This window comes from Dendrobates tinctorius, unplaced genomic scaffold (genome assembly GCF_039654945.1).
Source record: "Dendrobates tinctorius isolate UK_male_01 unplaced genomic scaffold, ASM3965494v1 ptg000093l, whole genome shotgun sequence".
NCBI lineage: Eukaryota > Metazoa > Chordata > Amphibia > Anura > Dendrobatidae > Dendrobates > Dendrobates tinctorius.
In genome coordinates, this window is record NW_027361761.1 from 19,251,119 (window position 1) to 19,269,466 (window position 18,348).

General features: G+C 42.7%; 1 protein-coding gene across 3 annotated transcripts in view; it reads right to left on the minus strand.

Moving 5' to 3' along the window:
* Positions 1 to 1,801: 1,801 nt before the first annotated feature.
* Positions 1,802 to 18,348, minus strand: part of LOC141098596 (opsin-5-like) — a 105,090-nt gene continuing 88,543 nt past the window's right edge. The window contains exons 4-6 of one of the 3 annotated variants that reach the window (XM_073586520.1): positions 7,455 to 7,902; positions 2,442 to 2,609; positions 1,802 to 2,084 (exon numbers count right to left, since the gene is read on the minus strand). In XM_073586520.1, coding sequence (XP_073442621.1) covers positions 7,543 to 7,902 — 360 coding nt within the window. In that variant the 3' untranslated portion in view covers positions 1,802 to 2,084; positions 2,442 to 2,609; positions 7,455 to 7,542. Of the gene's footprint in view, positions 2,610 to 7,454; positions 7,903 to 18,348 lie in introns of all 3 variants that reach the window. The other 2 variants (XM_073586521.1, XM_073586519.1) reach the window with 2 other exon arrangements.

The window sequence follows — 18,348 nt, forward strand, 5'->3', positions numbered from 1 at the left end:
TCTCCCTGGACATTTTATCCTGTTACTGGACTATATTCTTGTTCTGGACTATTGTATCCTCAGTGTGGTGGATTGTTTATGGACCTTCTAATTTTGCCTGTAGTAAAGGTCTTGGGATTGTTCATCCTTCCCTCGCTCTCTTGATTGTGTGGTATCGGAGAAGGACCCCGTGACAACTGGTGGCAGCAGTGGGATCAACAGAGCGTAACCCAATGGAGAACAATGGAGCCTTGGGGATTAAAGAACTACAGGGGGTCATCAAGAGACAGATACAGTCAGGCTATAGACATACAAGAAAAACACTATGAAAATAAGTGAAATAGAAATATACACAAAATGATATCCACATAGCCTATCACACCATCACAACCGGACACGAGTACTTCAGAGACTTCTACAAAGGCATCCCGAAGGAAGGACGAAACCAAAAACAGAAAAACATAACGGAAAAAATTAAAGGGAATAGAGAAAAAAGTCCAAATTTTCCAAAACCCTTCGGATGCACCAATTACATTACATGAAGTTACAGAGAGAAGCTCTTCCATAAAGTACTGAAAATCCAGTGGCCTGGATGGAAACCCACCAGAAATGCTGAAGTGCAGCCCACCAGAAATACAGACCGCATGATTATTATTATTTATTATTATTGCGCCATTTATTCCATGGCACTTTACATCTGAAAAGGGGTATACTTAGCAAAAAATAAGTACAATAATGTTAAACAATACAAGTCCCCGGCTGGTACAGGAGGAGAGAGGACCCTGCCAGCAAGGGCTCACAGGATGGTTAGACTGTTTAATATTGTGCCGAGTGTCGGTTACTTCCCTCATACCTGGAGCCAATCACTCATCACATCTTGGCTCCTATAGAGTCCTGCTATCACAGCTTCCACCTGTTCACACTTAGGAGGTGCTGGTCAGGGTTTTTATCTCTTTTATCTGCCTAGTATCTATTACCTATCTATTATTTATCATCTATGTATCTGTTATCTATCTATTATCTATATATCTATTTTCTATCATCTAGCTATCATCTATCTATTATCTATCTATTATCTTCACATATATCTATCATCTATCTATTATCTATCTATTAGCTATAATCTATTTATAATCTATCTATCATCTATGTATCTATTATCTATCTATCATCTATTATCTATCTATTATCTATCATCTATCTATTATCTATCTATTATCTATCATCTATCTATTATCTATCTATTAGCTATAATCTATTTATAATCTATCTATCATCTATTATCTATCTATTATCTATTTTCTATCTATATACTATCTATCTGGTATTTATCATCTATCTATCTATCTAATATCTATCTATCTTGAGAAAGGCTCAGTTGAGCCGAAACGTTGCCTTGATATGTGGGCTGAATAAACTCACTACCACTTGAAAGACTAACTATGGAGTGCTGCCTTTATTTGGAATGAATATTTAATATCTATATATATCCATCTATCTATCTTTATATCCATTCTTTCCCTTATGGTATGAGCACACAGGGTCTTTTAGACGCCAGCGTACCCGCATAGTTTCAGGAAAGCTGTTTGGATCTCTTTTCTGACACTTTTACCGCCGGCGCCTTTTTATTGACACCCTCCATATAAAAGCTGAATCCACCACAAGAATGGCCCGGTCACCTCTTTCAGCTGTTTTGCTGCTTTGAAAGCCTGAAGCCGTAACAAGAATTAACAACCGATGGAAGAAATGATCGGCCAGTCCTCGGCTCGTGTGCACACACTCTTAAGAAAGTCAGTCTAAAAGAAAGAAATGACACCTCTAATGTCTTTGTAAACTTTATTGTTGGTGCATATACAAGGTGTACTACGATCGAGGGCAGACGGAATGTTTGGTGAACTAACCAAAACGAACCAAAAAGTGTTGTTTCGTAGTAGCGGGCGGCCTTCAGAATCAGCCTCTCTTCTGCTGAACCCCAACAATACGTCATCATCAGGAACAACCAGAGTCAAGTCCGACCACGATGACACAAGGGGATGATGATATCATGGGTTTATATGTCCCATCGGAAAATTGTCCATAATGTTCTGTAAGTGGAGGTGTCCCCTCTAATGATGAGATAACATGGAATGTCAGACCAGCACCAGACATCGTGAAGTCACTTCTGTAGAACATTTATGACAATAAAAACTATCCGCTAAAAATCTGAGTCCATATAGTGCATTTCATTATAGAGCCGAGTGATCTATGAAACAAGTGAAGCCAATAAAATATTTACACAGTTTGCACTTTTTTTTTGCCTTTAATGTAGAGAGAGAAAAAAAAACAAAACGTAAAAATTCTCTAGGGAAAATAAAAGTGATATAAAGAAAAAAGACAAAAACTGGAAGAATAAAGAAATTGAACAAAAAAAAAAGAAAAATAATAGTAGATAATGGTGCATTTTTATTGTTTATATTGTTTACCTTAGTGATTTCTGAAACAAGGGAAACTTGTAAAAAAATTTTTCAATTTTATTACTGATAATGTGAGAAATGACTTTGTTACCAGCGGTGCAGCAGTTCCTTCCATGTTTATAAACATTTTTGTTTAATGACAATTTTTTAAATTAGAAAAAAAAGAAATGAAAAAAACTGAAAAAGAAATATAGAAAATAGATTAAAAATACATTAAAAATACAATTAAAAAACAAAGCAACAAAATATTATAGAGGAAAAAACACACAAAGGAAATAAAATATAGAAAATAAACAAAAAAAAGTAAAAGGTGTACAGACAAAAAGAAAAAAAAAATACTCTAGGGCAGAGTTCCCCAACTCCAGTCCTCAAGGCCCACCAACAGGTCATGTTTTCAGGATTTCCCTTGTATTGTACAGGTGATGCAATTATCACCTGGGCAATATGAAGGAAATCCTGAAAACATGACCTGTTGGTGGGCCTTGAGGACTGGAGTTGGGGAACCCTGCTCTAGGGGATAAAACCGTCATAAAGAAAATCGATTAGGAAATACAAAAACAGAACAATAAAGATAAAAAAAAGAAAAATAATGTAGACAAAAAGAGGTGAAAACAATGCATAGAAAATAAATAACAGAATCAAAACAAAATGGAACAAAATTTTTGTAGACAAAAGCAAAATAGTCAAAAACCATGAAGAAAGGTAGAAGTGGGAAAAAATAAAACGTGGAGGGAAAAGGAAAGCAAAAGCAGAAAAACATTTTGAGCTCCAGTTTAGGTACGTTACGAAGTCAAAAAGGGAAGATATTTCATGATCAATGGCATATTTCCCTAAGAAAGAACCATCACAGTAGAACCCTCACAGCATTCATTGGTTGTCCTAGGGCTCATACTCACATGCGAGAAACTCGGATGAGTCTCGCACGTCAATTCCCGGCACTGCCGCATGCCGGGTATTGATGTGCAAAGCTTGTCTGAGTTTCTCGCATGTGAGTATGTGCCCTTATAGAGAGTACTAGATTATGGCCCGATGCTATCGCATTGGGAGGATGCGATAGCATCACACCTCTTGCCATGTTAACCCTCAACACACACTCCTCTCACCTTTCACCATCTCCACTCACTCTTTCACTCCACATACGACCCCTTCTCTCACTCCGTCTCTCATACTCACGCCGTCATTGCCGCTGCTCCACGATCCCCGACATCTTCTTCCGCCGGCGTCATCCTGGATCCAGACGTTGTCCATGCCGGCGACATGTTCTTGCGGCGACGCCATCTTGAGTATCGTGAAATCCCGCGATAGTCAAGATGGCGTCGCCGGAAGAACATGTCGCCAGCGTGGACGACGTCGGGATCCAAAATGGCGTCGGCGAAATCTCGCGAGTTTTCACCGACGCCATTTTGGATCCCGACGTCCTCCTCGCCAGCGACATGTTCTTGCGGCGACGCCATCTTGAGTATCGCGGGATTTCGCCGATCCAAAATGGTGTCGCCGCAAGAACATGTCGCCAGCGTGGAGGACGTCTGGATCCAGGATGGCGCCGGTGGAAGAAGATCGTGGATCAGCGGCGATGATGGCGTGAGTATGAGAGACGGAGTGAGAGAAAGGGTCGTATGTGGAGTGAAAGAGTGAGTGGAGATGGTGAAAGGTGAGAGGAGTGTGTGTGTTGAGGGTTAACATGGAAAGAGGTGTGCGGTGACGTCACCGGTTACAACTAGTGTTGAGCATTCTGATACCGCAAGTATCGGGTATCGGCCGATACTTGCTGTATCGGAATTCCGATACCGACTTCCGATATTTTTTCAATATCGGAATTCGGCATCGGAATCGGAAGTTCAGTTGATTGACGGCCTGACGTCATCATGATGCGCGGTGTGTGCGCATCATGATGCGCCGTCATTTCGGGCCTTCCGGGGGTCTCTGCCGGCCTGCCGGGGGGCTGTGCCGGCCTGCCGGGGGGCTGTGTGGACTGCCCGGGGTCTGTACCGGCCTGCCGGGGGGCTGTGCCGGCCTGCCGGTGGTCTGTGCACCCTGTGGGGGTCTGTACCGGCCTGCCGGGGGGCTGTGCCGGCCTGCCGGGGGGCTGTGCTGATGTCCGGGGGTCTGTGCAAGCATCGTCCGATGGGACTACAAGTCCCATCGGGCGATGCCTGCTACCATGACAGTGATTGACACATTAGCCAATGATGGGACAGTAGTAGTCCCATCATCCGGCTAATGTGTTAAATGTTAAAAAAAAAAAAAAATACTACATACATACTACATGCATGCTACATACATACTACATGCTACATACATACTACATATATACTACATACATACTACATACATGCTACATACATACTACATGCATGCTACATACATACTACATGCTACATACATACTACATGCATGCTACATACATACTACATATATACTACATACATACTACATACATGCTACATACATACTGCATGCTACATACAGACTACATACATACTACATGCATGCTACATACATACTACATATATACTACATGCATGCTACATACATACTACATGCTACATACATACTACATATATACTACATACATACTACATACATGCTACATACATACTGCATGCTACATACATACTACATACATACTACATACATACTACATGCATGCTACATACATACTACATGCATGCTACATACATACTACATGCATGCTACATGCATGCTACATACATACTACATACTACATACATACCACATACATACTACACACATACTACATACTACATATATACTACATGCATGCTACATACATACTACATGCTACATACATACCACATACATACTACATACATACTACATGCTACATACATACTACATATATACTACATGCATGCTACATACATACTACATGCTACATACATACCACATACATACTACATACATACTACATACATACTACATGCTACATACATACTACATATATACTACATGCATGCTACATACATACTACATGCTACATACATACCACATACATACTACATACATGCTACATATATACTACATGCATGCTACATACATACTACATATATACTACATGCATGCTACATACATACTACATGCTACATGCATGCTACATACATACTACATGCATACTACATGCTACATACATACCACATATATACTACATACATACAATACATTCATACAATACATACATAGACATACAGTACATATAACATAGAGTAACATACTTACCAATACTTGTCACATTGTTCCCCGAAGCCATTGTCTTTTACGGAATAAATATTAACATAACAAACCACAAAAATACTCACCCACGATCCGAAGCAGTCCACGAGTGTGTCCCACGACGATCTTGGGTAGAGAACTGCAGCATCAGATGATGCTGCCGTTCTCTACGGGCTGCAGGAATCCAATGACGGAAGGTAGGTATCCTTCCGCACTGTATTCCTCCGCCACTTAAAAAAAAAAAAGTCCCTAGTCTCACTTTATGCCATTGCTGCGTGGGAATTTATGTTACTCTATGTTATATGTACTGTATGTCTATGTATGTATTGTATGAATGTATTGTATGTATGTAGTATATATGTGGTATGTATGTAGCATGTAGTATGTATGTAGTATGTATGTAGCATGCATGTAGCATGCAGTATGTATGCAGCATGCATGTAGTATATATGTAGTATGTATGTGGTATGTATGTAGCATGTAGTATGTATGTAGCATGCATGTAGTATGTATGTAGCATGCATGTAGTATATATGTAGTATGTATGTAGCATGTAGTATGTATGTAGCATGCATGTAGTATATATGTAGTATGTATGTAGCATGTAGTATGTATGTAGCATGCATGTAGTATGTATGTAGCATGCATGTAGTATGTATATGGTATGTATGTAGCATGTAGTATGTATGTAGCATGCATGTAGTATATATGTGTTATGTATGTGGTATGTATGTAGCATGCATGTAGCATGCATGTAGTATGTATGTAGTATGTATGTAGTATATATGTAGTATGTATGTAGCATGTAGTATGTATGTAGTATGTATGTAGCATGCATGTAGCATGCAGTATGTATGTAGCATGCATGTAGTATATATGTAGTATGTATGTAGCATGTAGTATGTAGCATGCATGTAGTATATATGTAGTATGTAGCATGTAGTATGTATGTAGCATGCATGTAGTATATATGTGTTATGTATGTAGCATGTAGCATGCATGTAGCATGCATGTAGTATGTATGTAGTATATATGTGGTATGTATGTAGCATGCAGTATGTATGTAGCATGCATGTAGTATATATGTAGTATGAATGTAGCATGTATGTAGTATGTAGTATGAATGTAGCATGTATGTAGTATGCATGTAGTATGTATGTAGCATGTAGTATGTATGTAGCATGCATGTAGCATGTAATTTTTTTTTTTTTTTTTTACATTTAACACATTAGCCGGATGATGGGACTACTACTGTCCCATCATTGGCTAATGTGTCAATCACTGTCATGGTAGCAGGCATCGCCCGATGGGACTTGTAGTCCCATCGGACGATGCCTGCACAGACCCCCGGAGCCTGCACAGCCCCCCGGCAGGCCGGCACAGCCCCCCGGCAGGCCGGCACAGCCCCCCGGCAGGCCGGCACAGACCACCGGAGCCTGCACAGACCCCCTGGCAGGCCGGCACAGCCCCCCGAAAGGCCCGTACAGACCCCAGAGAGGCTGTACAAGGGCAGGAAAGGGTTTTTCTTATTCCGATACCGGAAGTCCCATAGACTTGAATGGGACTTCCGGTATCGGCGATACCGATACTTTTTTTAAAGATCGGCCGATACCATCCGATACGATACTTTGAAGTATCGGACGGTATCGCTCAACTCTAGTTACAACTGAACGGAAGTTGTTACAACCGGAAGTTGCTTAGGGCATTTATTATTTTAGATAGATTGGTTGCCCTAACTCAAAATATCAATAGGGGGCCATTAATCATCTCTCAGTGCCTGATGTCACTCACCTTAGGCTCAGCTCTTGCTTCCACCATGTCAAAATCAGCCATTGTGGCCAAATTTTATCCTACATGTATGGGTCACTTAAGATTTCCTTCATTGGCTCTCCGTTGAACCTGAATGTCTCTTGTTAAACTTAAGAACTGAGGAGATCTGAATGTTGTCCCTACCCGACCAGATGACAGACACGGCCGGGTTATCTCCCGAGGTTTCCTGCTGTAAGAAATGGATCCTCCAGCCACAGCAACATTTCAGCTGCTTCACTTTTTGCCGGAAGGTTTTACTGAAGACGTAATAGATGATGGGGTTGAAGGCTGTGGATGACTTGGCAAAGAGACAGGGGAGTAAAGAGACAGTCGGAGGGATGCTGGCACTAGATTGGAAAATAGACCAGAAGCTGACAATGGCATAGGGTGTCCAAGCCACAAGAAATCCAAGACTCACCAGTACCGCCATCTAGAAGAAGGAAAATAAAACCCACCATTTGTTACATAATTTATGTGGTCAAAAACTACAGTTTGTGTAAACGACAGGGCTAAAGAGATGTTTTGGGATGCAATAGAGTGTGACGCCAAATTGCATTTGCGGAGCTCATGACCTGTCAGAAGAAGAGAAACTACCCATAAATGACCACATATTGGAAACTACACCCTGTATAAAATGTACCGGTATCTGCCATCGCAGTGAGCATCTTGAACCCACAAATGAATTACAGAATATACTGCTGCAGCGTGAAAGAAAATGTATATTTTTCCACTAAACTGTTGCTTAGTCCCAATTTTTTTCAATTTCACGAGAAGTAAAAGGGGAAAATGGACCACAAATCATGTAACTCGATTTCACCCGAACGCGGAAATAGCCCAAAGTCGTCAGTGATTACTATTCGGGTACACAGCAGGAATCAGAAAAGAAGGGAGCGACATGTCTTTTATGGTAATATTTTGGGTGGAACAGATTGCGGACACCATGTCACATTAGGAGAGCCAATGAGGTGCCGCAGCAGCAGCAAAAAAAAAAGAACACAAGTGACCCTATTTTGGAGACTACACTCCTTATGGAATTCATCTAGAAGTGTAGTGAGCATTTTGAACCCATAGGTGCTTTGCCCAATTTTTATAACATCGGGACGTAAAACTGAAAAATGACGTTATTTACAGCAAAATGTTGCTTTAGTCCAGAAATTTTAATTTTCACCAAGGAAACTGCAGAAAATGGACCCAACAAATTGTAACGCAATCTCACCTGAGTATGCCACTATCAGTAAATATGGTCAGAAGCTACTGTTCAGGCATAAGGGTGCTTTCACATTGACTTCTGGCACCCGCTCGATGGCTCTGTCAAGGCTTACATCCGAACCCTCCCAAAAAACGGGGTTTGGACAGATGCGCCAACAAGGCCACCGAATGGGTGCATGAAAGCAATGTGGAAGCACCCTTAAGCTCGTAAGCTAAGGTGCCTTAAAATGCAGTGCAGATTTGGTTGGAATAATATTTGGACACTGTGTTACACCACCAGAGCCCCTGAGGTGTCGTAACAGCAGAACCTAACTAAACCCCTCAATTAATTCATTTAGAGTTTTAGTGAACATGAAGACATCACAGGTGTTCACAGAATTTTATATCCCAGGGTAAATAAAATAAAAATATTACATTTTTACCAATAAAACGTTGTTTTAGCCCCAGAGATAACAGGTGAAACTAGACCCCACAATTTGTTACACCATTTATTCTGAACGCATCTGGCCACGTGGCAGGGTTTGGGAGGGAAAGAGCGACATTTTGTTTTTGGTGAGAAAATTTTCCTGGAATAATTTCTGGGCAACATTTGCAGAACCTCTGAGGTGCCAGAACAGTAGAGAACCCCAAAAAGTAACTATGGGCAGCATGAACCAGAGCCTCGCTGCACGATTGCGGACCAGTTTCACCAAAATGATGGCAGTTTCAAACTTCATATAGTTTAAAGATCTAGCCAAAGACTAAAGGCAGAGATCAGATTAGTCAGGTTCCGTCCCAACCGGCTTCTCCCCACATCGTTTTAGTTGATTGACATGTCTCTCCCATGTGTACACGTGAGGCAGACCTGTCAATCACATGGAAACCCCTGACAGTATCATTCACTGGGAATATGGAGACACTTTGCACTCCATCTGATCTCTGTTCCTGTAGTTTTCATGTTTTTCAAGGTGTATAAATCAGAGCTCGACTGCACTTTTGCGAATGCCTAAAAAGATGGGATACCGCCAGGAGGCCAAATGGAGTCTAAAGTGACTGTGTGCCTCATTTCAGTGAATGGTTCTCTCAGCGGTTCCACCTGAATCCTGTTTATGGAAGATTTAGATTGAAATCTCGACATCAGTGATCAGTGTTATAAAATCATAAAATCAGTCTTAGGGTTTGTGCACGCAATGTCTTTTTCAAGAGGATTCTACCTGGGACCAGCTGGAAGCAGCACTGGTGAAACACTAAAAAGAGGGAGTCTAGTCTTTGGGTCAGTACGATTACAGCAGCTCCAGATTTAGAACAGTTTTTAAAGTTTTGCTACATGCTAAAATATTATTTGGACAGAGTATTATTTGTTCACTAAATGAAGGTATTATTTGAATGGGGGTATTATCTTTTCATGGTATGAAGGTATTATTTGTACAGGATATTATTTGTTCATTATATAAAGGTATTATTTGTTCACTGTATTGGGGCATTATTTGTATGGGTGCATTATTTGTATGGGGCCATTATTTGTATGGGGGCATTATTTGTATGGGGGCATTATTTGTGTGGAAGCATTATTTGTATGGGGGCATTATTTGTATGGAAGCATTATTTGTATGGAAGCATTATTTGTATGGGGGCATTATTTGTATGGGGGTATTATTTGTATGGGGGCATTATTTGTATGGGGGCATTATTTGTGTGGAAGCATTATTTGTATGGGGCCATTATTTGTATGGAAGCATTATTTGTATGGGGGCATTATTAGTATGGGGGCATTATTTGTATGGGGGCATTATTTGTATGGGGGCATTATTTGTATGGGGGTATTATTTGTATGGGGGCACTATTTGTATGGAGGTATTATTTGTATGGGGGCATTATTTGTATGGGGCCATTATTTGTATGGGGCCATTATTTGTATGGAAGCCATTATTTGTATGGGGGCATTATTTGTATGGGGGCATTATTTGTATGGGGCCATTATTTGTATGGGGGCATTATTTGTATGGGGCCATTATTTGTATGGGGCCATTATTTGTATGGGGCCATTATTTGCATGGGGCCATTATTTGTATGAGGGCATTATTTGTATGGGGGTATTATTTGTATGGGGCCATTATTTGTATGGGGGCATTATTTGTATGGGGGCATTATTTGTATGGGGGCATTATTTGTATGGGGGCATTATTTGTATGGAAGCATTATTTGTATGGGGGCATTATTTGTATAGGGCCATTATTTGTATGGAAGCATTATTTGTATGGGGGCATTATTTGTATGGAAGCATTATTTGTATGGGGGCATTATTTGTATGGAAGCATTATTTGTATGGGGACATTATTTGTATGGAAGCATTATTTGCATAGGGGCATTATTTGTATGGAGATATTATTTGTATGGGGGCATTATTTGTATGGGGGCATTATTTGTATGGGGCCATTATTTGTATGGGGGCATTATTTGTATGGGGCCATTATTTGTATGGGGCCATTATTTGTATGGGGCCATTATTTGCATGGGGCCATTATTTGTATGAGGGCATTATTTGTATGGGGGTATTATTTGTATGGGGCCATTATTTGTATGGGGGCATTATTTGTATGGGGGCATTATTTGTATGGGGGCATTATTTGTATGGGGGCATTATTTGTATGGAAGCATTATTTGTATGGGGGCATTATTTGTATAGGGCCATTATTTGTATGGAAGCATTATTTGTATGGGGGCATTATTTGTATGGAAGCATTATTTGTATGGGGGCATTATTTGTATGGAAGCATTATTTGTATGGGGACATTATTTGTATGGAAGCATTATTTGCATAGGGGCATTATTTGTATGGAGATATTATTTGTATGGGGGCATTATTTGTATGGGGGCATTATTTGTATGGGGGCATTATTTGTATGGAGGTATTATTTGTATGGGGGCATTATTTGTATGGGGACATTATTTGTATGGAGGTATTATTTGTATGGGGACATTATTTGTATGGGGGCATTATTTGTATGGGGGCATTATTTGTATGGGGCCATTATTTGTATGGGGGCATTATTTGTATGGGGGCATTATTTGTCGATGGTATGAAGGTATTATTTGTTGATTTGTATGTAGGTGTTATTCTGTCACTACATGAAGACACCTACCACAAACACCAATCAGCAGCAGAAATCACAACAGACAAGATGCCAGTTCTGCTAATGAAAAAGCTGAAAAATAATGAAGGAAACCGCACTTGAGGTTAAGTGCTCCAAAGGACACCTAGAGTGGTTGAAACAACAGGTGCATTGTATTGCACCATATTGTAGAACCCTTATTTAATGCCAATGATTCTAAAACCTAACAGTTTGGAATAAATGCAGAGAATCCTTTGGAAATTTGAACACAATTAGATGCTGCTCACAATGCCTGTGTTGTTTTTTTTTTGCCTTCCTCTGGATCAACATGTTAGTGCAGGTTAGGATAGGATATGGGTTGAACTAGATGGACTTAAAGTCTCCCTTCAACCTTAATAACTATGTTACTGTGTTACTATGTTATGTTACTATGAAGGTATTAGTTGGTCACGGTGTTATGGAAATATATACGTATATGTATTTCATATAGATCTCACTTGCCTGCTAGAGGCTATATACTCCATATAATGCTATATACTCATGTACTCTTATATATTCTTATATGCACACAGATACATATTCACAGTTTGAACCTTGCAGCTAGTTGGTGGAAATGACCTACTGCCCCCCATGAGAGAGTCTGGGGAGCAGATGGTATGTTATGATAGCATTGTCTTGTGATATTTGTCCCAGACATAGAAAGAAGAAGTTTAGGCCAGATGTGCCAGCCGATATCAGAACATTGCTGACATTGTAAGACAAAGACAAAGAGCAGTATATCATCTGATGCTTAAGTCACCTTAGGTCGACGCCCATATATGTTTATGCATTAAAACTGACCAATTAGCTAAGAAGTAAAGCCTTTATGTTAATGAGTAGCCACACCTTTCTGTACAACTGATAAAACCAAGTATATTCAATAAACTTCCAGAGTTTTGCTGGGAGGTATTGCTGCCAACCAAGTCTGGAGTCTTTCCTTCTTTGAGCGCTCAATAAGAAAGACTCTGTCTAATTAGGACAGGCCACAGTATGCACAGGGATAAATCTACCCAAATCAAACGTAAATCCATCCACAACAAGTGGCGCCCAACGTGGGGCCGTGGACGAAAACGCACGGGGATCCTGCTGACCGGAGAGGACAGAGGTGCCGGCCAAGGTCTTGGCTCAGGGGAACAGAGATTTGCGCAACTCCATAAGTAAGGTAAGAAAATCTAGTTATCTTACCTGAATGTTCCCTGTGCCCAGTCCGGGTCGGCAACTCTAGCCGGTCAGTGTGGTCACCAAACCCAGGTAGTGTTGAAAAGTCCACGAGCAAATCCAAACCCTGGGATAAGCTAAGTGTCTACTGTGATCCTGTGTGTCTGAGATTCGGGTGAGAGAGTTGGTGGAGACTGTGACTTGATTTGTAGCTGCTGAGACACCGATAACAAGACTGAGTCTCTCTGACTAAGTCAGATCACGTCCCCGCACCACACGGAGGTTTTGACTTAGACGGGATATCACAGGTGGTTTCCTCTGAAAAATCTGTCACGGTCCCCGCACACACACACGGAGGTGTCAGCTTCAAGGAGGTATCACAGGTGAATCCCACGGCTGTCACGGTCCCCGCACACACACACGGAGGTGTCAGCTTAAGGGAGGTATCACAGGTGAATCTCTCTGCTGCCACAGTCCCCGCACACACGCGGATGCGGCAGACTGGGGGGGATATCACAGACTAATCACTGGAGAGGTTATCACGGTTCTCGGGTGCACACGGAGGGGTGATAATCTAATGGGATATCACGGCTCCCGTCTCCCAGCAGACGGAGGGTGATACTTCCCGATGCTAACCAAAGCGCCATGGGTGATTGGCAGTTACCGGTTGTCAGCAGCTGTTTGACATGTCACAGAAGGGCTTTTGATCTCTCTCCCCAGACATCTATATGTGAATTTATTGCAGGTTTCCGCAAAGATCTGAAGCAGAAAGAGTTTTGCCTTTTTTTTATTGTAAACTTCCTCTTTTGCCTGCAGGGTGTGCCCCTGATATATACATATTTTTCATATTGTTATATTTTGGACTCTGTTCTTCCCTATTTTATCTTTTATTTTGCATTTTTGGTAGAGGCTTTTGTTACTGCAGTATGAGAATTTTTTGGGAAAGCTCGGTCATTTTGAGTCTGTTTTTTTTTTTGGTTTCCCATTGTTCTCAGATTTCACTGAGAGACGCAGGCAAGGAAAGAAAAAAAAAAGAGGAAGTTGGGTGCCTGCATTCTGCATTAACCCTTTTATTATTGGAAGTGTACTCGTATTTGTTTTTTTATTTTTCTAAGTGGTTTTTTTCAAAGTTTATATACTTTTTCCCTTTTTTATCTCTTCTTAGTTTTCTTCCACCTTTTGTGACATTTTATCAGTTTTTTTAGGTTTTAGTTTTCACTTCTTTTTTCTGTTTTTGTTAAGAGAATTTTCACTTCTTTCTTCCAGTTTTTTGTTAAAAAAAAAAAAGAATTTTGAATTGTTACCTGCTTTGGTAATTCCTGTGTTATCTTGCCAATTTTTGATTTTCCATATTCTTGTTTTCTTTTTTTTCCCCCTTTTAAGCAGGTTAAAAGGGGTTGCAAAGTGTTTAAAGTTTTTAATCACTTACCTTTTTTGAAGTTTTTGGAACAGACACAGTAGGTGTTATTCAGAAAGTTAAGCATGTCGGTTTCTACGGGCAGCTCCGTATGCTGTAGCATGGCATAATGTATAGAAAGGAAAAAAGGGAAGTAGCTAGTTGAGCTCAATTGCAGTCTGCATTTCTTAAAGTGACAGAGGATTTTAACAGCGCAGAAAGTGATAGCAGATAGTGTGAACAAGAAAGGAATGTTTTGTTTTTTTTACGTGTAGGAAAAAGTGTTTTCATACTAATCTGTGCCGTCTGAGAAGGACCACAGGTCTAAGAATGCCTTCCGTGACGGCAGGGGGGGGAAGCAGTCCGCCCCCCCATCTCCTCTCTCCTCACTCTTCCCTTCACTCTTCCCTCCTCCGATCTCCCTCCTCCCTCTATCTCTGCTATTCTCACAATGCAAAATCTCCTCCCATCCCTCCTCCTCCCCCTCCTTTCTCTCTCCTCCCTTTCCATCTTCATCACCAGCACCCACCTCTCATCCCTCTCATCCACCGCACCCGTCTCCTCTTCCCTCCTCCTTGTCTTCACCATCTCCTCTACTTCTTCTTCTTCTTCTTTTCTCTCACCCACCTCTCAGTTCATCGTCACCCGCTGGCCCAGTGCCAGATCCAGACAATGAAGTGTCCCTAGTTCCACAGGGGACTCTCTCTAAAGAGACAGTTATGTCACCGGGAGAAGAAAGTGAATCACTCCCCACACATGACAACACAGGTGCTCTCCCGATACAACAGATAGCAGAAGGGAGGTGTGGGCCATCAGACACTGCACTTGCTGAGACTGGAGATCCTATGTGCCAAACGGAGCTGCAGTCTCAGAAGGGGGGAGTGCTATACACACACAGAAAGACAATCACACAGTGGCACAGTTCCTCTTCTGATGAACATGAAGAGGAGATTATGCTGCATAGTACTAGGGGCAGATAGAGCCAGAACTCTTACACTATGTGCCCTTCACCCCTAGTCAGGTGTTCAGTATTCTAAAATCATGAAGAAACACTTAAAGCTTCCATCAGAATTAAATGTGCATTCCTGGGAATCAGGATCAAAGCTAATTGAACAGCTTAGAGAGTGGACCAGCGCCAGACAAGCACTCAGCCTGCATAACATGAGACAAGCCGAGACAGAGTCTCTAGACAGGTTTCATGGCAGAGTGTGGCAAGTATTCCAAATTTTAGGCTTCACTATTCATGATCAGGTACACAGGCCTTTGTGCATGGACTAAGAGAACCAATCAAGAAACTACTGATAGTGGCCAGGCCTGAGTACAGGACAATAGCAGTAGATGTCCTGCTTACAGTAGCCAGAAGAATTGAGTCCCTCCCAGGAGTACGGAGGACAGGCCCTCCCGTGATGGCCACTGACGTGGAGGAGCAACCACCCTGCAGAGACAGAAGACCTGTCAGGTGTTTCAACTGTGGCAACTTTGGCCATTTCTGGAACCAGTGCACAGCACCCCGGCAACCCAGGTATTAACTCAGAGGAGTAGGCCAAGAAAGAAACACAGAAGACAATGAAGAACCCTGTCCATAGGACAGAGGCTAACCAGGTCTGCCAGACGTCACGCCCCTGACATGTGAAACCCCATCAGCGGACCCAATACCTCAAATCACTGGGGGCTGTCATATCTTTCCTTGTGGACACTGGTGCAGTCAGAAGTGAAAATCCCCGACCCCACCAGTCTATCAGAACACTCTGTGTCTTGTATGGGGATTAAAGGTCAAGACAGACGTTCCCCAGCTTGCAAGCCCCTAAGCATGAGGACACTGCCAGGTCACTCCATCCTGTTCCAGTTTACGGTGGAGACCTGCCCACCCCACCTGATGAGCGCAGACCTACTGCAGGAACTGAAGGTGACCAAAGTGTCCCATGAAGATGTGACCTTGACCTCCTCTCCACCCCAGGCCCAGGAAGAATTAATCATGCTGGTGGCCCTACAAGAGCCTTGCTCGAATAACCGGTGCAAGCCTACCCAAGGAGGTGCTGGACATAGCACCCAGAAGCCTATGGCCAAAGGGAGACTTCAAGTTGCGCCAGTGCGGGTGTCACTCAAGTCTACAACCCCGGACGCTCCGAAGGCCCAGCATCCGCAGCTCATCACCCAGAGCTAAACTGCCTCTGACTGCCCTGGAGGTCTAAGTGGAACTGCTGTTCAAGAAACGGCATAAGAACTTTGGCATGGGCCAGGAAAACTCTCAACCCAGAGGGACCACACCCGCTTCGTGAAATGGCTGCACTGCTTCCGGCTCCAGCGCCAGAGGATCATCTTGGACAAGATTCTGAAGGTGCTCCCTGAAGTTAATCCAGGCCCTGGACCAGAAGACAGCCACTCAGCTCCTCAAATTGGTTAACAAGATGCTGACCAGAAATCAAGCTGGGTGAAAGGAACTGCTGCTGGCTGGTAAAGAAGATGCCCCAGCAAAAAGACCCCCTGTGAGAGCAAGAAAGCTCAGCAGAACGTCACCTCAGATGAAAAATAAGGACCCCAGCAAACGGTTTGGTTTCCTGCCAGCCTTGTGCCAGAAGATGGGAGTCACTCACGGCACTGTGAAGAGCAAGACCAGACTGAGCCGCCTCACCCACGGGAATCATCATGCGGTCCCAGCTTCTCTCGATCAAGAGGAAGACTGTGAAAGGAGAACCAGATCAGATTGAATGGTGCATAACCTGAGGAGTGTGAGCGAAGCAACCGTGTTTGAAACCCCAGTTGTGCCAGATCTGCACACTCTGCTGACAAACGTGCCAGCCACAGCAACGGTGCTCACGGCAATGGATCTGCCCGAAGCTTCCCTCAATGTTCCCCCTCACCTGGACGACCAGTTCCTGAAAACGCACAAGGGGGTGCGGAACAAATGGACAGTGAGGCCCAAGAGGGCCCGGAACAGCCTTTCACAGCTCGCAAGAGCATTGCCCTCCGTCCCCACCAACTGGATTGCGGAGCATGCAAAAGTCATGGACACCGCCACCCGCACAGCGTTTTCCATGCCTCCTCTACACTGCCTGATGGAGCAGCAACGTAAGTTCTGCAAAACAGAGTCCAGTGGTGTCCACTGGGCTCCAAGAAACCGTCTACATCAAAATGTCTACCTCAAGACAGGCCTAGTCTACCTCAAACTGTCTACCTCAAAACGTCTATCTCAAGACAGACCCAGTCTATCTCAAAGTGTGTACCCCACGGTGGTTCAATGGGCACATGGCTCCCACACAGAATTGAGGACACAGATGAATGACCTGATTGGACTCAACTCACACCTAAACAGCGAAGATTCCCAGCAGCTGTTCGACCACCGACAAATTTAACATCGGACAAGCGGGAAAAGTTCCCCCACATCATCTGGCCTGAAGACTTCCCAGTAAGGAACCAGTTGGCGAAGACTACTGCAAAGAAGCTACTCTCAAAAATAGTGTGCAGATATGGGGTTTCCAGAAGCAATAGCAAGTGATCAGGGACCCCCATACACAGCAAACCTTACACAAGGGATCTGATCAGCAGTAGGGTCAGACGTAGGCCTACACACTTTTCACCATCCCACACCATAGACTAGGTGGGACACTTAAGAGCAGCATGCTAAAAAATCTGCCCAAGAGACAGACAAACCCTGGCATTAGACACTCCCATAGGCTCAGAAAAAGCTGTCACCAATATGAGACTTTATTTGGGTAAAAAACCCAGTTTAGGGGCATTCTTTACTTAGCAGTTGACTATGCAATATGATACTTTGTCTGCATGTGTAATTGAATTTATCAAGAATTTTGCCAATGTCCATTCTCGAGTTTTTCTCCCTCATTGCCAGGTCCAGATTCGGTGCCTGGTATGCACGTCCTGAAGTCGGGAGACTGCTGAGTGTTGGTGGAAAAAGTCCACAAAGAGAAGCACTCAATCCCAGATCCGATGGCCCTTCTCCAAGTGCTGACGCCACCGACCTGGA